The 26,337-nt window shown below is 38.4% G+C and overlaps 1 protein-coding gene across 1 annotated transcript; it reads left to right on the top strand.

Moving 5' to 3' along the window:
• Nucleotides 1-15,329: 15,329 nt before the first annotated feature.
• LOC124674181 (nicotinate phosphoribosyltransferase 2-like) lies at nt 15,330-24,048 on the top strand. Its single transcript, XM_047210218.1, has 15 exons — nt 15,330-15,641; nt 17,744-17,888; nt 18,186-18,305; nt 18,429-18,563; nt 18,664-18,725; nt 18,956-19,031; nt 19,824-19,925; nt 20,060-20,176; nt 21,020-21,078; nt 21,918-22,092; nt 22,316-22,450; nt 22,526-22,624; nt 22,886-22,994; nt 23,560-23,672; nt 23,760-24,048. Exons 1-15 carry the CDS (start codon nt 15,463-15,465, stop codon nt 23,835-23,837), a joined length of 1,704 nt encoding a protein of 567 aa, XP_047066174.1. The 5' UTR covers nt 15,330-15,462; the 3' UTR covers nt 23,838-24,048.
• Nucleotides 24,049-26,337: the final 2,289 nt, after the last annotated feature.

The raw sequence follows: 26,337 nt of genomic DNA on the forward strand, positions 1-26,337 counted from the left end.
ACCCATGAAGTCAAATCCCCAACAATCGAATGGTTCAATAACAAGAGTATAATTCATAGGCATTTCATTGCGTCCGGAGATATTACCAACCCTTTGACATTCATCACAAGATAAAATAAACTTCCTTGCATCTTTGAAGAGAGTTGGCCAATAGAAACCTGATTGTAGAACCTTTTGCGCGGTTCTATCTCCGGCGTGATGTCCTCCATAAACACTACCATGACACTTACTCAATATCTCTTGTTGTTCATATTCGGGAACACATCTTCGCAGAATACCATCCACTCCTTCTTTATATAAGTGTGGGTCATCCCAAAAATAATGCCTCAAGTCATAAAAGAATTTCCTCCTTTGCTTGAGCTGAAAAGGTTGGAGGCAAGTACTTGGATACAATAAAGTTAGCATAATCAGCGTACCAAGGACTATCTCGCGAGCTTACCTTTATTACGGCCAATTGTTCATTTGGAAAACTATCATTAACGAGAACAGGATCATAAGTAATATTTTCCAATCTAGACAAATTATCAACAACAGGATTATCAAGCACCTTTCCTATCTATAATATGTAAATCAAATTCTTGCAAGAGAAGCACCCATCTAATAAGCCTTGGCTTAGCATCTTTCTTTGCCATAAGGTATCTAATTGCAGGCATGATCAGTATGAATTGTAACTTTTGAATCAACAATATAGGATCTAAATTTGTCACAAGCAAAGACTACAGCTAATAATTCTTTTTCAGTTGTAGCATAATTTCTTTGAGCAGCATCAAGAGTTTTGCTAGCATAATGAATAACATTCAATTTTTTATCTACTCGCTGTCCAAGAACAGCGCCTACAGACAAAATCACTAGCATCACACATAATCTCAAAAGGTAAATTCCAATCGGGAGGTTCAACTACGGGAGCGAGTTGTTAAGGCTTTCTTTAGAGTTTCAAAAGCTTCCTCACAATCATCATCAAAAACAAAAGGTACATCTTTTTGAAGAAGATTAGTAAGAGGCTTTGAAATCTTGGAGAAATCTTTAATAAATCTCCTATAAAACCCAAGCATGACCAAGAACACTACGAATACCTTTAACATCCCTAGGATAGGGCATCTTCTCAATTGCTTCAACTTTAGCTCTATCAACTTCAATACCTCTCTCTGAAATTTTATGTCCCAATACAATTCCTTCATTAACCATAAAGTGGCATTTCTCCCAATTAAGAACAAGGTTAGTTTCTTCACATCTATGCAATACTTTATCAAGGTTTCGCAAGCAATTATCAAAAGAATTTCCATAGACAGAAAAATCATCCATGAATACCTCCACAATATTCTCACAAAAGCCATGAAAAATAGCAGACATGCATCTTTGAAAAGTAGCAGGAGCATTACATAAACCAAAAGGCATACGCCTATAAGCATAAGTTCCATAGGGACAAGTGAAAGTGGTTTTCTCTTGATCTTTAGTTTTAACGACAATTTGTGAAAACCAGAATAACCATCAAGAAAGAAAAAATGAGTATTTTTAGACAACCTTTCTAACATTTGATCAATAAAGGGTAAAGGGTAATGATCTTTCTTAGTAACCTTATTAACTTTTCGATAATCAATGCACATTCTATACCCTACAACTACTCTTTGAGGGATGAGCTCATCATTATCATTAGGCACAACAGTCATTCCTCCTTTCTTAGGAACACAATGTACGGGACTAACCCATCTACTATCAGCAATAGGATATATAATACCAGCTTCAAGAAGTTTTAATACCTCATTCCTTACCACATCCTTCATCTTAGGAATTAGACGACGCTGATGTTCAACAACAGGCTTTGCATCATCTTCCATGTTGATAGCATGTTGGCAAATAGAGGGAGAAATCTCCTTCAAGTCATCAAGAGCATAGCCAATAGCTCCTCGGTGTTTCTTCAATATTTCCAATAACCTTTCTTCCTCAAAATCCGAAAGCTTAGAACTAATAATAACAGGATATATTTTCTTATCATCAATATGAGCATACTTAAGATTATCAGGCAATGGCTTTAAATCAAAAACAGGATCTTCCTTTGGTGGTGGTGTTGTACCCAAATCTTCAACCGGCAAGTCATGTTTAAGAATAGGTTGACAAAGGAAAATTTCATCAAGCTCATTCCTTTCTTCCCTAAAGACTTCACTCTCACTATCCTCCAAATGTTGCTGCAAAGGATTATTAGGAGCAAGAGCAATAGACGCACACTCTGTTCAACTCTAAAATCATTATTAGGCGAGATCAGCTTTATAAGGAGTTCGGCAAATTTAGAGAAATTAAACTCATAAGATTCACCAGCAAATTTAGTCACAATTTTTTCCTTCTTGCAATCTATAACAGCTCCACAAGTATTTAGAAAAGGTCTACCAAAAATAATAGGACAAGACTTACTTGCAGCGGAACCAAGTACCAAAAAGTCAGCTGGATATTTAATCTTACCACATAGAACTTCCAAATCTCGAACAATACCAATAGGAGAGATAGTTTCTCTATTAGCTAGCCGAATAACCACATAAATAGCTTCAAGTTCACAAGAACCAATTTCAAGCATGATCTCCGTATAAAGCTCATAAGGAATGGCGCTAATACTTGCACCAATGTCGCATAAACCATAATAACAATGATCACCAATTCTAACAGAGAGCATAGGAACACTGGCTTTCCTAGACTTATTAGGATGCAAAACAATATTAGAAGCATCTTCACAGAAAATAATATGACCATCTTCTACATTTTCAGTCACAAGATATTTAACTATTGCAATAGCAGGTTCAACTTTTATTTGTTCTTCAGGTTCTATAGGTTTCTTTGCAGTTTTATTAACCGCACTAGTTATAACAGAGTACTCCTTCATTTTAGCAGGGAAAGAAGTTTTTTTAATATAAGCTTCAGGAAGAATATGATCAACAGTTTCAATTATAGCATATTTATTTATAGATGAATCAATTTTATCTTTATACGGTTCATGATACTTATCAAAATTCTTCCTAGGCAATTCAAAGTGAGAGGCAAAAGCTTTATAAAAATTTGCAACGACTTGAGAATCAAGACCATAAGTAGCACTCATATTACGAAATTTATCGGTATCCATAAAAACTTCAATGCATTTATAATCATAGTTTATACCGACTCTCTATCTTTGTCGTTCTCCCATCCTTCGAGTATTCTCCTGGATCCGATCAAGAAGGTCCCTTTTAAACTCTTCTTTGTTGCGTGTAAATGATCCAGAACAAGAAGTATCCAGCAAAGTCTTATCTTGAAAAGACAAGTCTTGCATAGAAATTATCAATAATAATATTACCAGGAAGCTCATGAATGGGGCATTTGAGCATTAAAGACTTCAATCTCCCCCATGCTTGGGCAATACTCTCTCCATCATGAGGCCAGCAATTATATATGCGGTTCCGATCTTTGTGAATTTCACTTGGAGGATAGAATTTAGAATAAAATAAAGGCACAATGTCCTCCCAATCAAGAGAATCCCTATTCTTCAGCAATTTATACCAATGCGCTGCTTTGCCAGACAGCAATATAGAGAATAGTTTCTTCCTAACTTCATCCATAGCAATACCTGCACATTTGAATAACCCGCATAATTCATGTAAAAACAGTAAATGATCACCATGATGGACAGTTCCATCCCCTTCATAGCGGTTATCCACAACACGTTCAATAATTTTCATAGGTATTTTGTATGGAACCTCTTTCTCACCTGGCGCCTCATCCACTACCTTTGCAGTAGTAGTTGATTTTCCAAATAGGAATTCAAGAGAAGACCTCTCCATAATGAATTATAGCAGCAGGCAGAAATAAAATCAGCACGTACAACAAAAGTTTCCCTTACCAATTCCACTTACCAATAGCGCTTCACTCCCCGGCAACGGCGCCAGAAAATAGTCTTGATGACCCACAATTATAGGGGGTGTATCATAGTATTTTCGATAAATAAGAGTGTCGAACCCAACGAGGAGCAGAAGGTGTTGACAAGCAGTTTCGATGATTGATTCATCGTAAATGCTCACGGACAAGTATTCGGGGGTTTTGATATAGCAGTTGAATAAAGTACAAGTAAGTAAAGTGCGAGAGAAATAATTGCAGCGAGTGGCCCAATCCTTTTTAGCACAAGGACAAGCCGGTTTGTTTACTTATAATGACCAAACGTTCTTGAGGACACACGGGAATTTAGTCTAGTGCTTTCGCTTCATATAGCTGATTAATCTTCATTGTTTTGATAAGTGTTGTGTGGGTGAACCTATGCTAATGCACCGCCCTTCCTAGGACTAATACATACTTGTGATTATACCCCTTGCAAGCATCCGCAAATACAAGAAAGTAATTAAGATAAATCTAACCACAACCTTAAACTGCGAGATCCCGCTATCCCTCCTGCATCGATATACCAACGGGGGTTTAGGTTTCGTCACTCCGGCAACCCCGCAATTAGCAAACGAATACAAGATGTATTCCCCTAGGCCCATAAATGGTGAAGTATCATGTAGTCGACGTTCACATGACACCATTAGAAGAATAACACCACATCTTAAATATCATAACATTGAATATTACCCAACATAATTCACTACTAACATTTAGACTTCACCCATGTCCTCAAGAACTAAACTAACTACTCACGAGACATCATATGGAACATGATCAGAGGTGATATGATGATGAATAACAATCTGAACATAAACCTTGGTTCAATGGTTTCACTCAATAGCATCAATAACAAGTAGAAATCAATACCGGGAGAGTTTCCCCTATCAAACAATCAAGATCCAACCCTAATTGTTACAGCGGTGACGAGGTGCAGCGGTGGAGATGGCGGTGATGATGATGAAGATGATGGTGATGATGTCCAGCTCGATGACGGTGACGATGGCGTCGATTTCCCCCTCCGGGAGGGAATTTCCCCGGCGGATTTCAGCCTACCGGAGAGCTCTTTTCTCTCTGGTGTTTTCCGCCCCGCAGAGGCGGTTGTGACTCTTCGCGACTATCCTCTGGAGCTTAGGTTTTTGGGACTAAGAAGTACGCGAAGGAGAGGAGGCCAGAGGGGGCTGTGGGCCCCTTCCCCACAAGGCGGCGCGGCCAGGGTAGGGCCCGCGCCGGCCTATGAGGGGGGCCCATGGCGGCCCTCCTCGGCTCCTCCTTTTGGCTCTCTCCGTCTTCTGGAAAAATAGGATTTTCAGTATAATTTCCGTCAGTTGTTGATCTTCCGAAATATTGCGTTCTGACGGTGCTTTTCCAGCAGAATCCTGACTCCGGTGCGCGATTCTCCAATGACCATGAAACATGCAAAATAGATGAAATAACATAAGTATCATCTCTAAATATGAAAAGATATCAATGAATAACAGTAAATTATGATATAAAATAGTGATGCAAAATGGACGTATCAATAGGAAGTGGGTTAGACTTAAATGTGTTTCATATTTGCTCCTTGATGCTCTATTTTACTTCAATTCATATTTCTTATGTGAGCATCTTCTCAAACTACTGCGCCTAGCTGAAAGACGTTAAAGAAAAGCACTCTTGGAAGATAACCCATGTTTATTTTCTGTAGTTTTCCTTTTGTTGAGTCTTGGAAGTTGTTGCCTCTGTAACAACCTCTCCTTATCATTTTTATTTCTTTTTTGTGCCAAGAATAGCCTCTAATAGGAAGAAATTAAAATTTGGGGAAGTTGTTGTCCAGAAACAGATTATGTGTTGTTACCGTAAAAAAATCGTACTCCCAGCCAGTACGTAATATTGAGCTTCCATATTTTGAGCACATGCCCTAGGTTATTATCTAACTTTTGTTAGTTTTTCACTTTCAGATTTGAGCAACAGAGGATTTTTGAAAAAATCGACCTTTACCTGGTATTCTGTTTTGACAGATTTCTGTCACTATTTGCATTTGCCTCTTAATGTCTTTCTTTTTTAGTTCTTTTGAGAGAAAGAGCTTGTTGAAGAAGTTGCTACAGTTGCTAATGTTTTAATGGATGTTTGATATATGTTAGAACTGAACCCAAGTGAATTTGTTATTTTGATTGCACTAATGCTGCTAATGAGAATTGTGTGAAGTTTTGTATGAAGGAAGTTTTCAAGTGTAGGGAGAGAAGAATGATGTAATAAGATGAAGAATGGACAAAAGCTTAAGCTTGGGGATGCCCCTGACACCCCAAGAAATATTCAAGAGGTACAAGCGTCAAAGCTTGGGGATGCCTTGGGCATCCCCTCTTCATCAACAAAGCATCAGGTCATCTTTCAAGACACTATATTTTTATTGCTTCATATGTATGTGTTATTCTTGGAGCGTCTTTATTTTTGTTTTTAGTTTTTTTTTTGATGTAGCATATGGTTGAATCCTATCATTCTTGTGTGGGAGAAAGACATGCTCCATTTTCATTGCATAGAACACTCTAGTTTTCACTCTTATTGTTCTGATGGTGTTCTAGTTTGCTAGTACTGCGTTTAGCTCTGATTTCTTCACTTTTATTTTATTCAGAGATTTTTAGTTTTCTTTATTCATGTATGATTAGCTCTCTGGTCCGTATTGACTATAATCCATGAGAGTTATTTCAAATAAGTTGATTAGTTTTGGAGACGAGTAAAATGTTTCATGCTTATAGTGATGCAAAAGAAAGCTTGTCTAGACTGTGGCATAGACTTTGGCATGTCTTGTTGAATGTTATTTTTAAGATATGCTTAGTATTTGTTGTTGCATCATGACTTGTATCAAATATCTAAGAGTGCTTAATGTTCCATTGAAAGAATCATGTGTTGTTTCTATCATAAGAAGCATAATATTGTGATATTCTCCTTTGATGCTTTATTGGGTTGAATTGGCACATGCTTACACCATGTTATGACTACCAACCAGTCAACTAAAGCCTCCATGATTATTTAGTTTTTGACTTGTGATATCACTTTATGCTTTGATTAATATTGTTTTGTCGCTATGCATGATTATGGCCATTATTGCTCTCTTAGTTGGTCTCTCCCAGTCTTTTGCTAGCTTTCGCCTGTACTGAGTATGAAGCTCTACTCGTGCATCCAACCTCTAATAACCAAAGTTTGACAATTGTGTCCACCATATCTACCTATTATAATTATTGCTATTCCAAGTATATTCATCATGTTTTTATCTATCTTTCGAATTGATTATGAGAAAAATAGTCAGTAAAGCTCTCACGAACTTGATGGCATATTTACTTTCTTGCACTTAATAAATTTAAACCATTGTGACTATCTTATGTTGATTATATGCATACAAGTTTTAAGTTGGGAGTTAGCACAATCATGCTTTCATGGAGCACACTTTCAACATTGCACTTACTATTTAGTTGATATCATGGTCTTTTGCTTATGAATGCCTATCGATGTGAAATAGAATGGAAACTTGTAAGTCCATGAAGTTTGTATATGTGTTAGAGAAACGTTGGACCGCTAACCTAAGCCATGCATCATTCATGGTGGAAGTTTACATCATTCCATAGTGAGTATTCTATAGAGCATCTTCAATAAAAAGTTATACTCATAGTAAATAAAAGGATTGTTGAGATGCTCATTGTCTGTTTGTCTTGTCATTTGGTGTGAGATTGCACTTATATGAAAGAGTACTTCCATATCATGGGGCAAGATGTACCCTAGCTGCATTCTTAATGATACATGTATATTTACAATGATAATAACTTATTTGGAACCAAAGTTGAGTAGCATGAGGTGTAGGTACTCATACTCAAGGGGCATGAGATTTCCGACTTCTGATTTGTCAAGCATATGACTCATTTTTTGCACTCACATTAACTTTAACCATTCAAGATGCTTATGATAGGGGCAATGAGAGCTAAAAGCTAATAAGTACCATATCTTTTTGAAAGCTCTACAAAAATTGTTGATTCTTACTTCCTTCTTCGAAGGACACTTCTTTTACTTTTATGTCGAGTCTTCATCTTCTTGCTTTATGCACCAATTAAGAGAGCATAGTTGTCATTCTGAGTATAATGTGCATAGTCCCAAGATTTATTGATTGATTCATGATTATGATATTGCTTGTTCTTAAATTACTTGTATCTAGTCACCCTTTGAAAGGTGTTCCAGCATTTATGTTTTGCTATTCCATAAAGGATAAGTTGAATACTATTTTCCTATGTTTTCTCTATGCTCATAAACAAACAGTTGCTTTCATTGCATAATTATTCACGATCTTTTGTTTGAGTTACTTCTCATGATATAACATAGTTGCTAAGTTCTATTGTTAGAGTTATATCTATCATGCCTATGTTCATAGTACTTTGATCCCAGCTTACAATGCTTTACAAAAGCTTGATCAAGATTGTAATAGTTGCATGTCACCACCGCCGACACCGCCGCAATACGTGCCGCATCTGCTGCAGCACATGCTACCGACGATCCCTGCCTAGGCGAAGTAGGGGGCGTGGACGCTTCCACCATTCATTTCCCTCACCACCGAGGAGTGAGGATGAGGAAGATGTGGGCGTTGGGAACTAGGGCTTAGATTTTTCTAGTTTCTTTCTTTCTTTTCATTTCCTATATGTAAATTATATTTAAATTAATGAAATATTTTTTAAAAAAATTACGCGCTTCCAAATTTTTATTTAAATTCAATTTAAATTGTTGTCTGCGGGCAATGGGCCAAAAAGGCCAGCACCGGACCGCGATCCACATTCTATCTGTGACACAACCTAAACAGATTGCCGCTTTAAGCCGTCCTGCCGGAGATGCCCTGCCAGTGTGGTGTATGGTGCCATTCTGCCTTTTCCGAGAAAACAAGGGTCAAATGCAGCCTGTGATCTATGGAGTACACAGGCACAAGTTGCACATTCTGACCTTGACACGGGCGCAGCAGTAGCCAGATACCCAGATGTCTCACAACAACACATAAAGTAATCCATTGACAGGCACGGGTTTGTCCAGTACCGACGTAGAGCTCGTTTTCACGTCACACTCTTGATGGATTCTCGAAGCTAGCAAAGCATCTTACAATAGTTTCCTCAGAAAATCTATCGACGATGTCGCAGCATGTACCCACCCCATTATCATCAAGCTGTACCTGTTGCACTACGAAAGGCTGGCTAGCCGGTGAATTTTACACGGCCGGCACATCAGAAATTGCTAATTTCGTTTGTGCCTTCATCCCAGTTGTGCCCTCGAACGAAAAAAAAAAAGGGGGGGGGGGGAGAGATCACGAAAGCTACGCTTGTTGCTGTGGTTGGACTTCGACGATTGCTTCACTTTTGACCATGACATGGTCGATGGTGCATTAGTTTCCTACTGGATAAACATGCTGATGGAGATGTTTCACCAGAAATATCAGAATTAAGGGATGCAGATTCTCTGACTTACAGTGTTGTGGCCTTGTTTCACCACCATCAGACTGAAGAAAGCAAACTGCAGGGTCGACCGCGAGCTGAAGTAAGCACTAGTCAATTTTTTCGTGACTACAAAGAAGACACATACACATACCATGATACCAACACAGGCGTCTATATTAGTGTTTCGAGATACCAAAAGTAAATCGGTGAATCTCACAACAATTTTACCAAACGCGTGCACGTATATGTAAATATGAGCATGATGATTTGACTATGTGGGGGAAACTATGACACCACACTCCACCACATGGCAATGTACCCACTACTAGAAACGTCGTGGTGGGTGAAAGTGAGAATGTAAGAGCATGGCTAATAGAAGAGCCGGCTGCCGGCTCTATGCCATTGCCAGGTCACCAAAAGCCTTCATAAAAGTAGACTTATACAATAGATTGGCTGTAAATTGGCTACAAAGGTAGGCTAATTATTGGTAGGGAGGGGTAAACGTCAGCTTAAAGCCTTTGCATAGGCTGCATGTTGGCTCTTGTTTCTCGTGTAATGTGCTATAGCCGGGCTCTAAGTATAGAACATGGAAGATACTATAGCCAGCTGACTGAGATCTATTATACTTGCTCTAAGTGCACAATAGTAAGAAAATACATAACATACAAACATAGCATTAGAGCAAGTACAATAGAGTTCAGTCAGCTGACTATAAGATATTAAATAATATATTTTAGATGAGTTGGAGGAGAGAGAAGAGGAGAGAGAAGGGAGGTGGGCTACTATGCAATAGCCAACTTCTTGCACGTGCTCCTAGGCACTTTGTGAGAGTGAAAGGTGGGCCATATGTTAGTAAAGTGATTCATTCTTATAGCCAACTATTATACATGTTAGCTATATGATGACTACAAATGATATGACATCTTGTTATAGCTAGCAGTTGGCTATACTATTGGAATTGCTCTTACGAGGGCATGACTTGTAGAATCCTGCTTTCTACAGCTTTGTACCGTTTATCACTTGAGAAAGCACGGGATCAGAACCTAATACTGTCATATTTTCCTATCTTGTTTGTACCTTTTATTTGCATTTTGTATTTTGATCTTCATTATATTTTCTTTCACTTGCGTTGTATTTCTCCTAAAGTCTATTGACATATCTATACTTCTTATAAAACAAAACCCCACTAAGTGCAATTAATATTTGTCTATCTCAACATGCAAACTATCCACAACACCTATTCCCTTAGCCAATGATTTGTCCACCTCATCCCACTAATAGTTCTTATTTATTATCTATCTCTACATGCAAGATATTTATATTATCTATTTTTTTACCATTAAGCTAGCAATGTCATCTTTTGTTTTCCGCTCGATTGATAATATCGCACCCTCATGTTATATCATTACATAGTTAAGTCATGTTCAACTTGAACATCGAAATAGTTTGACAACGAAAAGAACTCTTCGCAAATTAAACTCAATGTTAATTATGTGCTCTTATATGTAACCACATGTGATATTTTTAAAAACATGCGGCAATGTGCATGCATTTTTCATGCAAGCCATCAATATTATTTGATTCTTTACCTTATCTAAATCAATCACGTACACCTATGAAATATGATGATCTTTAAATTTTCAAATACCTATCCATTTCATGGCTATTAAATTTAGTGTCTCAACTCCTATGGCCAACTAAATATTTTATATTCTATAAACCAAGTTTTATGTGTTTTATTAGATTTCTTAAAGAGATATCCGCTGCAATGCGTGGGTATTGTTCTAGTTTAAAAAAAAAGAACTGCATGCATGCATGCTAAATTGGCCCAAGAAAACAGCGAGAGAGAATTGCATGTCTATATGTTTTAGTGTGTTATGTATTGACAATTTAGTATTGGTATGAAATTGTGTGGCTATTTTTTGTGACAAACTACACTTGCATGTTTTTCATAGACCGCTAAACTATATTTGTATTATTTTTTCTGATAAGAACCATATTTTTATATATGATTATATTTGCTACGTAAGTTCTTGAAGCAAATAATCTAATTTTACCAATTAACTAATACTGACAAAAATACATCATGATGCCCTGGAATGTCCCGACGCGGATTCGGTGGACCTGGGTGCACTCGCACCCGATTACGAAAAATAAAAATAAAAAGCTATTTTGAAGTTGCAGAAAAAATTGAAAAATGCACGCATGTCTATATTATGTTGATACTTGCTCGTGTAAGTTTTCGCAGAAAAATACGATTGTATGTGACCTAAACAAAAATGAGAATATGGAAATTTCTACTTCTTTGAACAGTATAAATCCAATCATTATACTAGTGTTATTTGAACATTTTTTTTTCATTTTTGTGTAGGCTACATAAACTCCTATTTTCCCGTGAAAACCTACACGAGTAAGTATCAAGATAATATATATATATATATAATATGTTATTTTATTTTTGAAACTTTTAAATACCTTTTTAATTCTTTTGAAAACCAAGTGCGCGCGTATCTACGTTCCGTTTAGTATTTTCTTGAAACGTCGTCTCTATTTCCATCTTCTGCATCACGCGAAAGTGCTTTGAAAAGCCAACCATGTATGCCCGGGCTATTTATGTGATTTCCGAACCATGTATATAAGCTAGACTAGCGCTAGCCTCCAATATTTTGAAGAGCCACGTGAGACCAACACGTAAAAGCATGCATGGGTCTGCCACTGACTCGCGAGCCAAAGGCAATCTTGCAAATTCCAGCCATACACGACCAATGGCGGAGCCAGAACTTATAATCAGTGCTGTCATTTCAAATCTGTGATGTCAAATACATATAATTTTTACTTATTTTAAATATTTTTTGAAAGATTAATACCAAAATACAAAGAACATGGCAAAAAGCTGTGTGGTCAATTGACCACACAGCTCTCAACGTGGCTCCGCCACTGTACACGACCACAATGGTTGGTCCGGTCATAGGTTTCGACGTCTCTTTTGTGTTTGTGCAGCCAACTTTTGAGATACAACAACAACTGGTTACGAACGCCGTCCTAGTTTTGCACGACCTTTCGATTTAAGAAAGATTATTATATGCACCATTTTCTCTCCAAAACACACTGGAGTCCCCGTCGTTGGCTGTGGCCACATGAGGCTAATGCATATCTTGAGTATCATACGTAGATTACGCATCCTAGCTCCACCAAAAATGCTGATGTGGCAGGTAATTATGGATGAGAGAGAAGATTAGAGTATTATAGGTAGATATTGTATCATAGCGCACATCACGAGAAAAATTACTATTAAATAAATCTTGTACACAAATTTGTATTAGGATTCTACAAATTAATTAACATAGCAAAACTATGATACTAATCTATGATACTATGCATTATGGATCTAGTATCATACAAAAATATCATATACATGATACTATTATATGATACTACCCACTATGCCCAGCCTGAGACGCGAGTGCGACGTGGGATCCAGGAAGATTCCCGCATGCTACACCTCTCCAAAGCTAGAGGGGCCCGCCCAGGCGTACATTCCAAAAACAAAATCGCAGAAAAGCAGGGAAAAAACAGAGCCGCCACCCACCAACCGCCACATGCGTCTTCGGCACCTATAAGCTTCTCCCTGCCAGTGGGACCAAATAACCTTCAGGCCCACTGTCATGTAGAATTAGGCTTTTGGTTGGTGTATTCTGTAAGAGAAAATAATAAGCAACGGGAAAGGTCGAAAAGGTGGCCCCAGATGGCGTCCAAAAGGGCCTGAACGATCTGGCCAGAAACGGAATTCGGTAGGGGCACGATTTCTAGATTGGTCCTGCCGTCATAGAAGAAATCTACTTTAGTCCACCAGGAACACCTGGATTTTATGAGATCATCTTTTGATGAAATTTCCAACCATCAAAATCATATGGCTGATCGTACTCGTTGTAATATAAGGAACAGTTCCAACAAAATGCATACAGAGGCAGGGCCGGGCCGGTAAAATCCGGGGCCCTGTGCGAAACTCTAAAATAGGCCCATATCTTACTAGATAAATATAACTAAGAAATAACTATAATATATATTTTTGTGCGTCAAAAATTGTAAACTCATGGTATGATCGTATACTCATGGTAAATTCGAATTAAAAGTTCTTTTAAGAGGAGACATATATAGTTTAAAAACCTGATCGGACCAACAGTCCAAAAAAATCTACATCTAATGGTTTTGATGCATTTAAACCGTTTAGGTTTCAAAAAATTGGAAAATACTTCAAAAATCTCAAACGCTTATATTCAAACCTATCCCTAGAAGTACATGTACATAATAACCCTTTTATAAAATTAACCCCATAAGAGAAATACAATATAATTAAATGAAATTTATCTCAATCTCTTAAATATGAGAAGTCAAGATATCTTAATACATTTTTCTAACATGTTTAAGACTTGAACTAGAAATTTATTTGAAGAGGTAGGTTACTACGTGTGATTTATGTATGTAGCTTGAATTAGTTTTATTCAATACTAAAAATAATAATAATAAATTGGATCATAGGCATCAATCACAAAAGAGAGACATAGAAAAAAAAACAGATTAGAAAAAGAAAGGAGCAGCTGCAGCCTACGAGAATCGAACTTGGAACCTTCTATTAGAAAGGAGAGACAGGGAAAAGAAAAAAAGCGGAGAAGAAAAAAAAACGAGGAATTGGCTGCTGCCAACAGGAATCGAACTTGGAACCACCTTTTTATCAAAATCACCGTAATACCAGTTGGTCTAAATTAATATTACGATTATCTAATAAAGTACACGCTATATAAAAGGGTAAGGTAGAAATTTGGGCCCCCAAAATTTTTGGGCCCTGTGCGCCCGCACGGGCCGCACTCCCGTCGGCCCGGGCCTGACAGAGGTGTGATGTGATCAAAATCTAGCTGTTCCGTCGTCGCACTAGCTAATGAACCGCATTTTTTAGATGTCTATTTTGATTTGTAAAGTTGCACAACTCAAGTCTTTGCGCCTGAAATTTATCTTTCATGGGATACTTTTGACTTGATGTTTTTGGCTGAGTTCTTATACAGAATGAACCACGTTCTCCAAACATAATAAAAGGTATAATTGCAAATTAAGCACCGATATACTATCTCTGCTGTTGAAGAGCACAAACGAACGCTTCCATAATTCCTAAAGCTTAACATATATAACACCTCCAGGGTTGATGTCGGATGAGGTATGTCACATAATATTTATTTTTTAAATATAAAATAATATGCCAATTATTTTTTCTAAACAAAGGTAAAAGCTTTACCTTATATCTATTAATGTCGGAGAGAAGACACCGCGACTACTATGGGAGAAGTAGACACATGACGCTTAAACGTAGATAAAGAAGTCAACCCTCCGAGGAGCTGCGCCAAAGCGACACCGACGGCCAACATCGAGAGCAACCTTGTCGTCCGCATGACAACACTGTCAAAGTTAAGTTTTAGGACCGTCAACCGTCATGCCTAGCGGACCGCCAACCCAACTTACCACAGCCTGCACTCGAGCCAGGACACCGCACAACTCACCCGCAGCAGAACTGTACAGAGCAACCCACTCGTAGAGCACGGCCCGCCGCGTTAACATCTGGGCCGCCGCCCGGCCTGAAAGTCAAACCCTACTCTGAGGTGTGTCGATCAAGCCGACAATCTCGCCACACCGACGATACAAGATTATCATCTAAGCCATGCAAGCAACAACTCCACCTCATGAAGCTTCCGCCCGACAGACAATTATGGTGTAATTGCAAATTAGAAAATATTGCAGAGCAACCACAGGGTATATGTGGCGAGCAATCTACAAAACCCAAAAAAGAAAAAATCTTGCAGAGCAAGGATTTTGTTTAAGAGATCGTCAAACCATGCGAGGGCACTCTATGGCATTACCAACTTCCAGCGGTATATCTGTGAAACTTGGCAGCCCTATAAATAACGTTCTCCTCCGAGCCAAGCTTCCAAATTCCAAATTGGCCCCTGGCGTCCGTCTCCTTCTCCTCCTTCCCCTCCCGGCCTCCAATTGTCTTCCTCCCGCCTCCCCTCCCCTTGAAGCTTCCCACGCCTCAGCCCGGAGAACCCTAGGGGAGCGCGCACAAGCTTGCCAGCGTCCAAGCATGGAGGCGACGGCGCCTACCGCGGGCGCCGGCGCCAACGGTTCCGTGGCGGCGGCGGCGGCGACGGCGCAGGTGGGGCCGCCCACGAACCCCATGGCGACGGCGCTGCTCACCGATCAGTACCAGTTCTCCATGGCCTACGCCTACTGGAAGGCCGGCAAGCACGCCGACCGAGCCGTGTAAGCACCCTCGCCTCTGCCTCGTATCCTCCGCTCCGTGTATCTACGCTTCGGTTCTGCTGATTGGATTGGATCGAGACGTGGTGATCTGGCGTGAGCTGGACGGTTCCGGGTTAGGTTCAGTGGAAGGAATTGACGAGAGGCGTGATTTCGAGAGATATTTGGGCTGTTCGTGCAATTCTGTCATTGCTATGGTTTAATTTTTTTATTTTAGCCAATGTGATATTGTTTTTGTTCTGAATAAATATTGGCGTCTAAAAGCTTTTCGCGCCCTCCCTTAAAACGGTGTAATTAGGGGGTTGGTATAGTTGATTATTCGGTGGTTGCCCAACTGGTGCTGTGGTTTTGCTGTGTGAAGCTCTCTCTCTCTCTCACGTGTAGTTTTCATCATCTGCCTTTTCAAAGCTGATGTGTTAACTTATATAAGCAGTTCAGTTCAGTTCAGTTGCACAAGGTTATGTGTGCTGTTTATATTTATTTTTTGTTATGTCTTCAAGTTGAATGGTTGGCTCTTCATTGCTTAGCTACGCATTGCTTTGGAATGCCCTTCTCGATGTGCATTCTATAATCACTTCACGCCAAAGTTGAGAGCCCAGCTGTCGTTAGTTGCTTGGATTTGCTATTGCTTTCATGTGGGTCCAGAACTCCAGATGTCCTTGTGCTAAAAAAAACTCCACTGCCCTTTCTCTTAGGATTTCCTTATTTTATTTTAGTACATGGTATCTTGATTCTGACACACCAGAGCAGCTATTTCATATGTCACTGTGGGGTTCTCTAGAATTTCGATGTGTCGATGGAGGAATTTTCTAGATCATTATGTAATGTACTCCTGATGCTGATGCAGAGGAGACAAATGGATGGGGACATTTGAATGATGTAACTCCTTTAAATCAATAATGATTAATGAACTTTGCTCCTGTAAAAAGACAGTAAACTTTGCTACTTGAGCAAACAAATGACGCTGTTAGTTCTTTGATTTCATATTTAACTTTTATGTCTGGGGGTTTGGTGCGTTGTGCCTATTATTTTAAAGTGGACGGCGACGTTTTTTTTTTTTTTTTTAGTTCAGAAGCTAGGAATGTTACAAAAAACATTTAATATTGTGACTTGATGGAATATTCTGGGAGGTACTTCGAACTTGTACTTGGCACTTTTGTATATTGCTAAGAAAAACATGGCAATAAAACTCAAGAAGCTAGAAAAAACAGAATAAATAAATAAACTTAGAACCAATTTAGTGTTAACAGGTACCTAGATTACGTAAGAGAAGTGCTTCAACGTGCATACAAATAAAATGCATGTCACGAAATAGCTTATTTTGTTCCTATTTGGAAGAAATATGAACAAATGGTAGGTTCATATTCAACACACATGCACACACACACAATTCAAGTTTTCCCTGTTCTTTGATGTCCTACAAAATACTATTGTGCACATTTGTGCCATGGAATTGTTTGAAGGGTTTAATACCAAAGATACTTCTCCCTTCATGCAAGTGTGAATGAGAAGAACATTAGAGGCATAACTATGAGGCTTTGTTTAAAACATAATATGGAGTTCTTTCTCATTCAAATGAAAATAATCAATGCCAAAAGTACTGACACTACATTGGCTAGGACTACGGAATTTGTTTATCAACATATGACATCCAAAAGTGGAAATTAATAAAAGAAGAATCATGGTATATTTTGGTGATTATCTATGGGTCCGATAAGTGTTGGATATATGCATGCTGGGTAAATGGTTTGGACTGGAGCCTATGGCCATTGTATTTCAATATACCACGAAACTTGCAAACTTACCCTTCTAGAAACTGATCGTCTGTTATGCAGAACTTTTTAATGTCAATTTACTTTGTCCAATGAACTCACAGTTTTATCTTTCTCTTGGAAGTGCTATTTCCACATGAACTCGTTTGTTGAATCAGTTTCGTAAATGTGGCCCTACAAAAAATCAGATTTGTAAATGTGGACCTACAAATAGACAGAACATGTTTGTTGAATCAGTTTCGTAAATAGGGACCTACAAATAGAAGAGCTTGTTACAGCTAACAACTCAGGATGGTCAACCTCATACTGATTTCGCTCCTTTTCCTTTTACAGGTTTGACCTGTACTTTAGGAAAAATCCATTTGGCGGAGAATTCACTGTTTTTGCTGGTCTTGAAGAATGTATTAGGTTCATTGCGAACTTTAAGTTCATGGAAGATGAGATTTCTTTCCTGAAATCAGTCATGCCAATGTGTGAGGTATCAGCTTAACACTGCATACATATAATAGTTCTTTTTTTCTTTTTTTCTCAAATGGTAAATGGTTCTTAGGTCATCCTGCTAGGTTAGCTCTGTAGACTTTCTAGTTGTTCATGTGTATAAAAAAGCTGAATAGCAGTGGCTACAAAAAAATGCAACCTCAGATGCTACAAGGTCGACTTGTGTGCTGCTCCATGTATAATCTCATTTTTTACCCATTTTTAATATACTTCCTATAGCTTCTTCACTTGCTTGCCCTGACAAATGCTTATTTACTGATATGCTTGCAATTTGTAGGATGCGTTCTTTGATTATCTCAGGGAAATCGATTGCTCTGATGTGGAGGTGTACTCCATTGCTGAGGGATCAGTAGTCTTTCCAAAAGTTCCACTGATGAGAGTTGAGGGTCCGGTTGCTGTAAGTACAAAGTCCCTAACCAGATGCTGTTTCTAATAACATATGTCCTAAATTTTGTTTTAAGCATTATCTAAAAGTTGAATTGTCTCTATAGCAACTTATACTCTTCCATAACATTATCAGGTGGTTCAACTGCTTGAGACTCCATTTATAAATCTCATCAATTATGCCTCTTTGGTAACCACCAATGCTGCACGACACCGTCATGTTGCTGGAAAGTCAAAGGTTCTAATGGAATTTGGTTTAAGACGAGCGCAGGTGTGGTCTTATACCTTCTGCGGTATTATGTCAACTATGTTTTTATGCAAACATTAGCTATTTCCACACCTGAAACATAGCTTTGTGTTTACCTTTGCAGGGGCCTGATGGTGCAATAAGTGCTTCGAAGTATTGTTTTATGGGTGGCTTTGATGCAACCAGGTAGGTTCTTTCACTTTTTTTTTGAGGAATAGGTTCTTTCACTTCCCAATGGTATTTCTTTAAGCCCAGTATATTTGGCTTCCTTTTATTTCTGTTGGGTTTCATATCTGGCCTACCCCAACTTGCTTGGGAAAAAGGCTTTGATGTTGTTGTTGTTGTTGTTGCTTACAGAGAGGTGCTATTTTATCCTGAAAATGTTGGTTCACCTTCATTCTCTTTTTTTTTTTCAGTAATGTATTGGCTGGACATCTATTTGGCATACCACTCCGTGGAACACATTCTCATGCTTATGTTAGCTCATATATGGTCAGTAAATTTCCTTCATGTTACCAATCACCAATGGACAAAAGCTTTCTATATGCTGTAGTTTGCTATCACCGGAGCACCTTGTTGTGTCACACCATACTGTAGTTACATTGGCCAAACAGTTTGTCACTACATTGGCTCCTAAGCTCCATATTGTATCAAGATTCAAGCTGGAAGATTTGTTTTCTCACTATACTAGCCCTCAAATTATAAACTCTAAATCTGTGGAACATACATTCAGAGCACCGTCCACTGGTGCGATGTGCTCCGATGACGCTGTCCGATTGTGCCATGAGGCTACGCTCTCCCGCTTGTTCGTGCGTAGGCTGACATGAGTGGGGTCATGCTGTGATAAGTCGCGCTGTAGTCCAATTCAATTATGAAACCCTGGTGACCATCTTGGTGTTCTATGATGGATATTTGATTTTATTTTTCTTACATAGCCTGCACTCATGTGTCCTTTTTGTTTTCCTCTTTCTCTTTTCATTTCTCGTTTGCATCTCTTCTGGACCTCAGTGCCTTTCCTTCATAATTTAACATTGTGTTTGACCTGAAATGTACGGATAATCATTATCTCGACATGGATTCTTTCGAACATAGCAAATCTTTTCATGTATCACTTTTATTCAATGTGCACAGCCACAGCATTTGGTATTCTCCCTTGCATTTGCACCTACAGAAACTCGTACTTTAATATTCCTAGCATTCTGAAAGATGCTTTATTTAATATTTTCTGCAATTTATTGCAGTTTATGTTGTTGGCTGATTTAGCAGTCGTTTTAATTTTTCTAGAACCTCAGTGAGATCCCAGACAGGACCCTAAGGAACAAAGATGGTTCAGGAATCTGCAAGGATTTTGTTACTTTAGTGCAACAGTGGCTACACAAGATTCAGGTATATTTGCAGAACTTATTTTATTCCTGAACAAGCATCAAAATGTGTCATTTGTATCAAGGTATAATTGCAGAATCTTGCTGTGTTGTTTTCAGTTCTTACAATATATTTACGTTATATGTTGTTGTTTTCAGGTAGCAGATTCATTGTCCAGTGTTTTTGGCGACACAAATCAAAGTGAGCTGGCTGCATTTGCATCCTATGCATTAGCTTTTCCAAGCAACTTCCTAGCTCTTGTGGACACGTATGATGTGAGTTGTTAACCTATTGCGACCTGTTTTTCTCTTGTTTTTGCTGTTAATATATGGCTGAATGAGGTCTTGCGCAATGTTTCTCAATTCTAACAACCAAACTTTTGTAGTATTTGTATTCTCAAGCTCCTTTGGTGATATGTTTTCAGTGAATTTTCTTATAAAGTTACCCTACCATCATTTCATCCCTTTTTACCTCTGAGCTTCCGCTTTTGTATTTAAAATTGAAAGTATGTCCAACTTCAAGTTTATACATGATTAGGCTTCGACACTGTTATTTGATTTGAGTATTTGACTGATCATTGGTAGTATCCCCAATTTCTGAAAACTTGTGTGCTTCATTTCTTTTTATCAATTCAAAGAATTGCAAAGCTTATCGAAAAAATATTTGATGGCCATTAGCCTGGCACTACCTTTTTTTTACCTCTGAGCTTCCGCTTTTGTATTTAAAATTGAAAGTATGTCCAACTTCAAGAATATACATGGTTAGGCTTCGACACTGTTATTTGATTTGAGTATTTGACTGATCATTGGTACTATCCACAATTTCTGAAAACTTGTGTGCTTCATTTCTTTTTATCAATTCAAAGAATTGCAAAGGTTACCAAAAAAAATGAATGCCCATTAGCCTGGCACTACTCCGAGAAGGCATAACCAACTCTGAATTGATGTTTGTACAACTTTGTACTTGTTTTGTGGTGTGTAACAAATGAATGTGCAACTGTGCATACATGACCTGTTCCCCATCTTCTATCATTTGACAGTTCTGCATGTACATTTTATACTTATTTATGCTGCTCCTGTGTTCTCTGGACAGAAACCTCAGTTCTTTTTTCCTTTCAGGTTATGCGGAGTGGGATTCCAAATTTCTGTGCAGTAGCTCTAGCACTCCATGATTTAGGGTATGTTGAACTATCTTTGGCACTTATTCCATGTGCATTGGGTTATTAGATATGAGTTTTTCCATACCAGATTGGATAGGAGCTTGGCTCATACCATTTATGGTAGAATACCAGAATTAAGAAAAGGACTTTTTTCAAGAATATACAAATGAAGCTGTATTTTATTTTTATCAGAAACTCCGTCTCAAATATAGGGGTGGTCGATTACAGTAAGGACCTCTTTGGTTCAAAGGAATCTATAGGAATTTTGGAGGATTCTATTTCGTAGGAATCTTTCCTGTAGGGTTTGTTTGATTTGTAGGACTGAAAACCATATGACTTTTTCCTATGGGCTATCTTACATCCAATTCCATAAGAGAATTTCCCCTATTAGGTCTAACCTCATAGAATTTTCCTATGTTTCAGTGACAACTATGGCATACATGTATTCTTTCAGGAAAATTCCTGTTTTTTTCATGTGGTGCAACCAAATAGCTTCTATTGTGGATTCATGTGTTTTTATTCCTAATGGATTCAGTATGGGATGCCATCCCAGTCCTACATTTTTTCTATTCTGCGTTTTCAAAATCCTATGAAACAAAGAGGCCCTACGATTTTACAGGTTTAAGGCCCCCCAAGTAGTTCGTTTTCAGAATTGTGTGTACTTGCAAAATCCATCATATCCCAGTACCAGAGAGCCCCTCCTACTTCATGAATATAGGATGACATCTATTTTTTTCTTTTTTAATATCCTGGGCTTATAGAGTTACAGATGATGTTTTAAATGAATGCATCTTGTGCTCATTTTTTTGTAAATAAAAAATTTAAATCAGTTTGGATGAATATAATTTTTTGTGTAGGTATAAAGCATCCGGCATCAGATTAGATTCTGGTGATCTGGCGTATCTTTCTATCGAAGCTCGAAAAGTGTTTCACGCAATAGAAAAGGAGTTTAACATACCTGGTTTTGGGAAGATGATCATTACTGCTAGCAATGACCTGAACGAGGAGACGATTGATGCCCTGAACAAACAGGTAAAAACATGTAACTGAGTGAGTTCACAATCATTTTTACAATAAGGTTAGTTGATGATAGAACTGCTATGGCGATATGTCCATCTTTCACAGGATAACGGTGGTGCTTATATTGCTTGATGCATTTGCGTGTGCTTATGTGGAGCAAATTTTATTGAATACATAATTCACTTCTATTTTTTTTTCAAGTGCATATGATTCCAAATTTCCATCTTCTTTGCAGGGTCATGAAGTTGATGCCTTTGGTATTGGAACTTATCTTGTAACGTGTTATTCCCAAGCTGCTCTTGGATGTGTTTTTAAGCTAGTTGAGATCAACAGTAGACCTCGTATCAAACTCTCTGAGGATGTGGCAAAAGTATGGTTACTGTTTACATTAACAAAAGAATTGCATAACTTTTCTTTACTGATATATATGGGTGGTTCGTTGCAGGTCTCTATTCCATGCAAAAAGAGATGTTTCAGATTGTATGGCAAAGAAGGCTATCCGTTGGTAGATATCATGATACGTGAGAGTGAACCATCACCAAAGGTAACAATGCACCTCTGTTCTTTATTCACATGCAAGGTTCTGTACTTACCGCACCATTTTGTCAATCACAGAAGTCGTATGATATTATAATCTACCTTTGAAGTGGAATGCAATTGAGTGTTAAAACATCGGTTGATTATTTGCTTTACATTGTTATCATGCGACGCTGCTGTCACCTTTCATATCCTTTGTTGACTTCTTTTTCATCTACATCACTGATTCATATTTATAAGTTAATGTCACATTATTGAAATATTCCAGGCAGGAGAGAGAATCCTTTGTCGCCACCCGTTCCTTGAATCCAAGAGAGCTTATGTTGTCCCCCAACATGTTGAGGAGCTTCTGCAGTGCTACTGGCCTGGGAGTTCAAGTATGGACGTCATATCTCTTCTTAAAACGATAAATTTTTGTTGAGAAATCTTGAAAGGGAAGGAACTTCGCAATTCACTATAGAAGAAATAGAGTTGTCCAGTTAATTAGGGAAAATCGGATAAAAAAACTAATAGAAATACCAGGTTTGGTAAGGGAACAAAATAAAAATAAATAACAATGGTAGCTAGCTCACCTGTACGCACGCAGCCAACGGAAGGGCAATACAAATACCAGGGTTAGTCTTGTCACACTCCACCTCCAACTTTGTCGACACAACCGACCACGTTACGGTACAGGGTTTGGTCTTAGTATATCTCTGGGTCTATTGTACTATCTGATGCTCTTTAAAACTATAAGGGGTCTGCTTTGTTGCAAAACATTTTCAAATCACAAAATCTGTGAAGAAAAGTGACATGAAAGACTCACATGAACCAGTTGTACATTCTAGTCCAGAAGCTGGTGATTGTTACAGCTGAACAAGTACCATGTTAAGTTGCGGGCTGTAGTGTTGTCGGAGTTGATTTAAACATCACTTAATATATTCATATCTGCGTTTTGTGCAGATAAACCTAGAGCAGAGCTGCCCTCACTGGAGAATATCAGAAGCCGTTGCATGCAACAGCTTGAAAAACTGCGTCCAGATCACATCAGGCGGCTAAATCCGACACCTTACAAGGTTCCGTTTCTTCCTTAAACTATCTTTACTTATGTTCCAGTATCAAACGCACACCAGTAACTTTACAACCTTTTTCAATTCGAGCAGGTGAGTGTGAGCGGAAAGCTGTACGAGTTCATTCATTACCTATGGCTGAACGAGGCGCCAGTAGGCGAATTACAATAGATACATGCACAAGCTGGAGTCAGGTCATATTCTTGCAAGCATAGCAATACGTTATACGTTAAAGAAAATTAGGAGCTCTGGTGTTGTACTACATGACCATCCATCAGCCCATGGCCCCTTCTTTATAGGCTATTATTTTTTATCACGAAATTCCATTTGTACAAACTAATTATCAATTATTGGTATGAAGGCAGGCAGATCAGTTTACATACATCCCTTGGTTGGTGGAATACTATTTGTACTTGTTATGGAATTGAAACAATAAGCATCAGGTTAGCTAAAATAAGGTAGCTGCAATATCGAGATCTTGTCTTCTTTGTCCTTGGCAGCGCACACATTTGCAGGTGATTGACTAGAAAAAACGGTGGCACCAATGCGGAGGCTGAAAATAAGAAATACTGGTGCAGTGTCGGCGCTTTGATCTTCTTTGGCTGTTCTCGTTTTCCTTTGCTGTTCGTATGCAAGTCTATCGGGAGATAAATCCAAAGGATGCAGTCTGCAGTCTGCAGCCTGAGCAGAAAACGACGGGTGATGTACTTCTCAACTACCGTCGCTTAACAGATTGGTTGGCGATAACTATCATGGCTGTTTACTCAACTACACTGGTTTCCAACCAAATGCTTTACCAACGTACTGTTTGATTCAAAGAAATTTCATAGAATTTTGGAGGATTCTATAATTACTTTCCAATCAATCTTATTTGTTTTGTATGATTATTAAATCAACATTTTCCTATGGACTACTTTGCATGCCTTCCGAACGGATAAATTCTTGGAATTTCTCTTTATGTCTGACTATGCCGAACACCCAATCTGCCAAAAAAAAATTATTGTTTCTTGCTTACTTTATTTACTAATTCAACATTACCAAGACATCCAACCAAGGTTGCAAACAATAATATACAAAAGAAAAAGTCAAGTATGTTCTTACTAACATGTTTATATGAAGAAAAATATGGAATGGCATACAACAGTAATAAAATAATGGTCCATATGAAATTTGGAGTTAAATATGAAGATGAAACCAAAGAGAAGAAATATAACCGTATGGGAAAACTTGTAAAGATCAAAAAGATGAAAATTATGTAGCAATATAGCCGTTCGTAAGCTCCTTAGATATGCCCGTCATGCTCTAGGTTACTACCTATAGACTGAAACTCTTTGTACTCACGCAAGGCCTAACATGTTTTTTTTAACGGAGGCAGAAGCCTTGCCACATTCGGTTAGTTAAGAAGAGGTCTTTACATGAAAGTAAAGGTAAAATACTACGGGGCTAATCTCTCATCATCAAATCACCCAAATTTTGTGTTTCTGCGGTAACCCAAAGGCGAGCCTCTTTCTTGATCATATTTGCCACGAGGCCTAACATGTTTTTTATATGGTGTCATCAAAATACAATATAATCACCGTTGTGGCATTACAAAGACAGTACAAAGCACTCATAATAATAATAAAAAGTGGAAGAAGTGGCACTAACCTGATATCCATATTTAGATATATATGAGGAACTTATTAGTAATAACGAGTATATCAATTTTGGCATGTTTTATATGAATATGTTAATCACCTGAAGCTATAGACAGAGACCAACATTAGCAGTTATTAGCACTTAAAAGTAAGTTCTCCAACCAGGTAAAACAGATTACTTCAATAGTGATAGCAAAGAACTCAAAGTTTTGCGGTTCTTAAAATAAGCCAAAAATCAAAGTGAGGAAAAAAACAGCACTCGAGACATATACATTTAATAAAATCATCTTTTATCCTCAAAAAGATCTCGAAAACTGGAACATAAATCAACCTCATGTATCAAAAGGTAACTTGATAACCAAAGATGTGCATGCTAAATCATCAAAACTTAATTGGTTTCTCCAACCTAACATAAGGCATGCAGTCGCGTCCAAAGATTTCTCGGAATTGAAGGATAGGACTGGATCGTATCAAGTTGGCGTACCAAATTTACCGGACTTAGGAGCCCTCTCAAATACATCGACGATGGCACCATAATAAGATCTTTTGAGGTTTACATACCCTTGGCCTGCGACCACATGATCAATTCTACTGGAAGAGAGCATAAATTCAATGCAAGCATCTTTGAGGTTGCTTCAATGATGCTGGTCAGCTAGAGCTAAAATATGGACGCCAGATTCTCAACATAAGACTCTTTCAAAGCATGCCTTCCATATCATTTTCATCTTTTCCATTGCATACTTATCTGGAGCAACAAGTGCTTAACCATTTCCTTTTTCTCATCTTCATCAACCATGGAACGCAACCGCCGAATGCTGCTCCGTCCAGCGTGCTGCTTCTTCTTCCTTCTTGTGGCCATCTTCTTCCTGGTGCTTGTCAGCTGCTGCTGATCCTGCCCCATTCAGCTTGTTGTTGCCATGATTCGGTTGGACACCACTGCGTCTCGCCCGGCCGCCGCCATCGTTCCCAGCTTGCCCAGCCGACACCGCGTCTTGCTCATCTACTACAGATCTCGACCGGCTGGCCCCCCAGCC

This window comes from Lolium rigidum, chromosome 7, assembly GCF_022539505.1.
Source record: "Lolium rigidum isolate FL_2022 chromosome 7, APGP_CSIRO_Lrig_0.1, whole genome shotgun sequence".
NCBI classification, from domain to species: Eukaryota; Viridiplantae; Streptophyta; class Magnoliopsida; order Poales; family Poaceae; genus Lolium; species Lolium rigidum.

Coding starts and splice junctions, on each gene's coding strand:
- LOC124674181 (XM_047210218.1), top strand. CDS start 15,463: ATGGAGGCGACGGCGCCTACCGCGGGCGCCGGCGCCAACGGTTCCGTG. Junction 22,093..22,315: donor TTGATGCCCTGAACAAACAG/GTAAAAACATGT, acceptor TCTTCTTTGCAG/GGTCATGAAGTTGATGCCTT. Junction 22,995..23,559: donor CTACTGGCCTGGGAGTTCAA/GTATGGACGTCA, acceptor CGTTTTGTGCAG/ATAAACCTAGAGCAGAGCTG.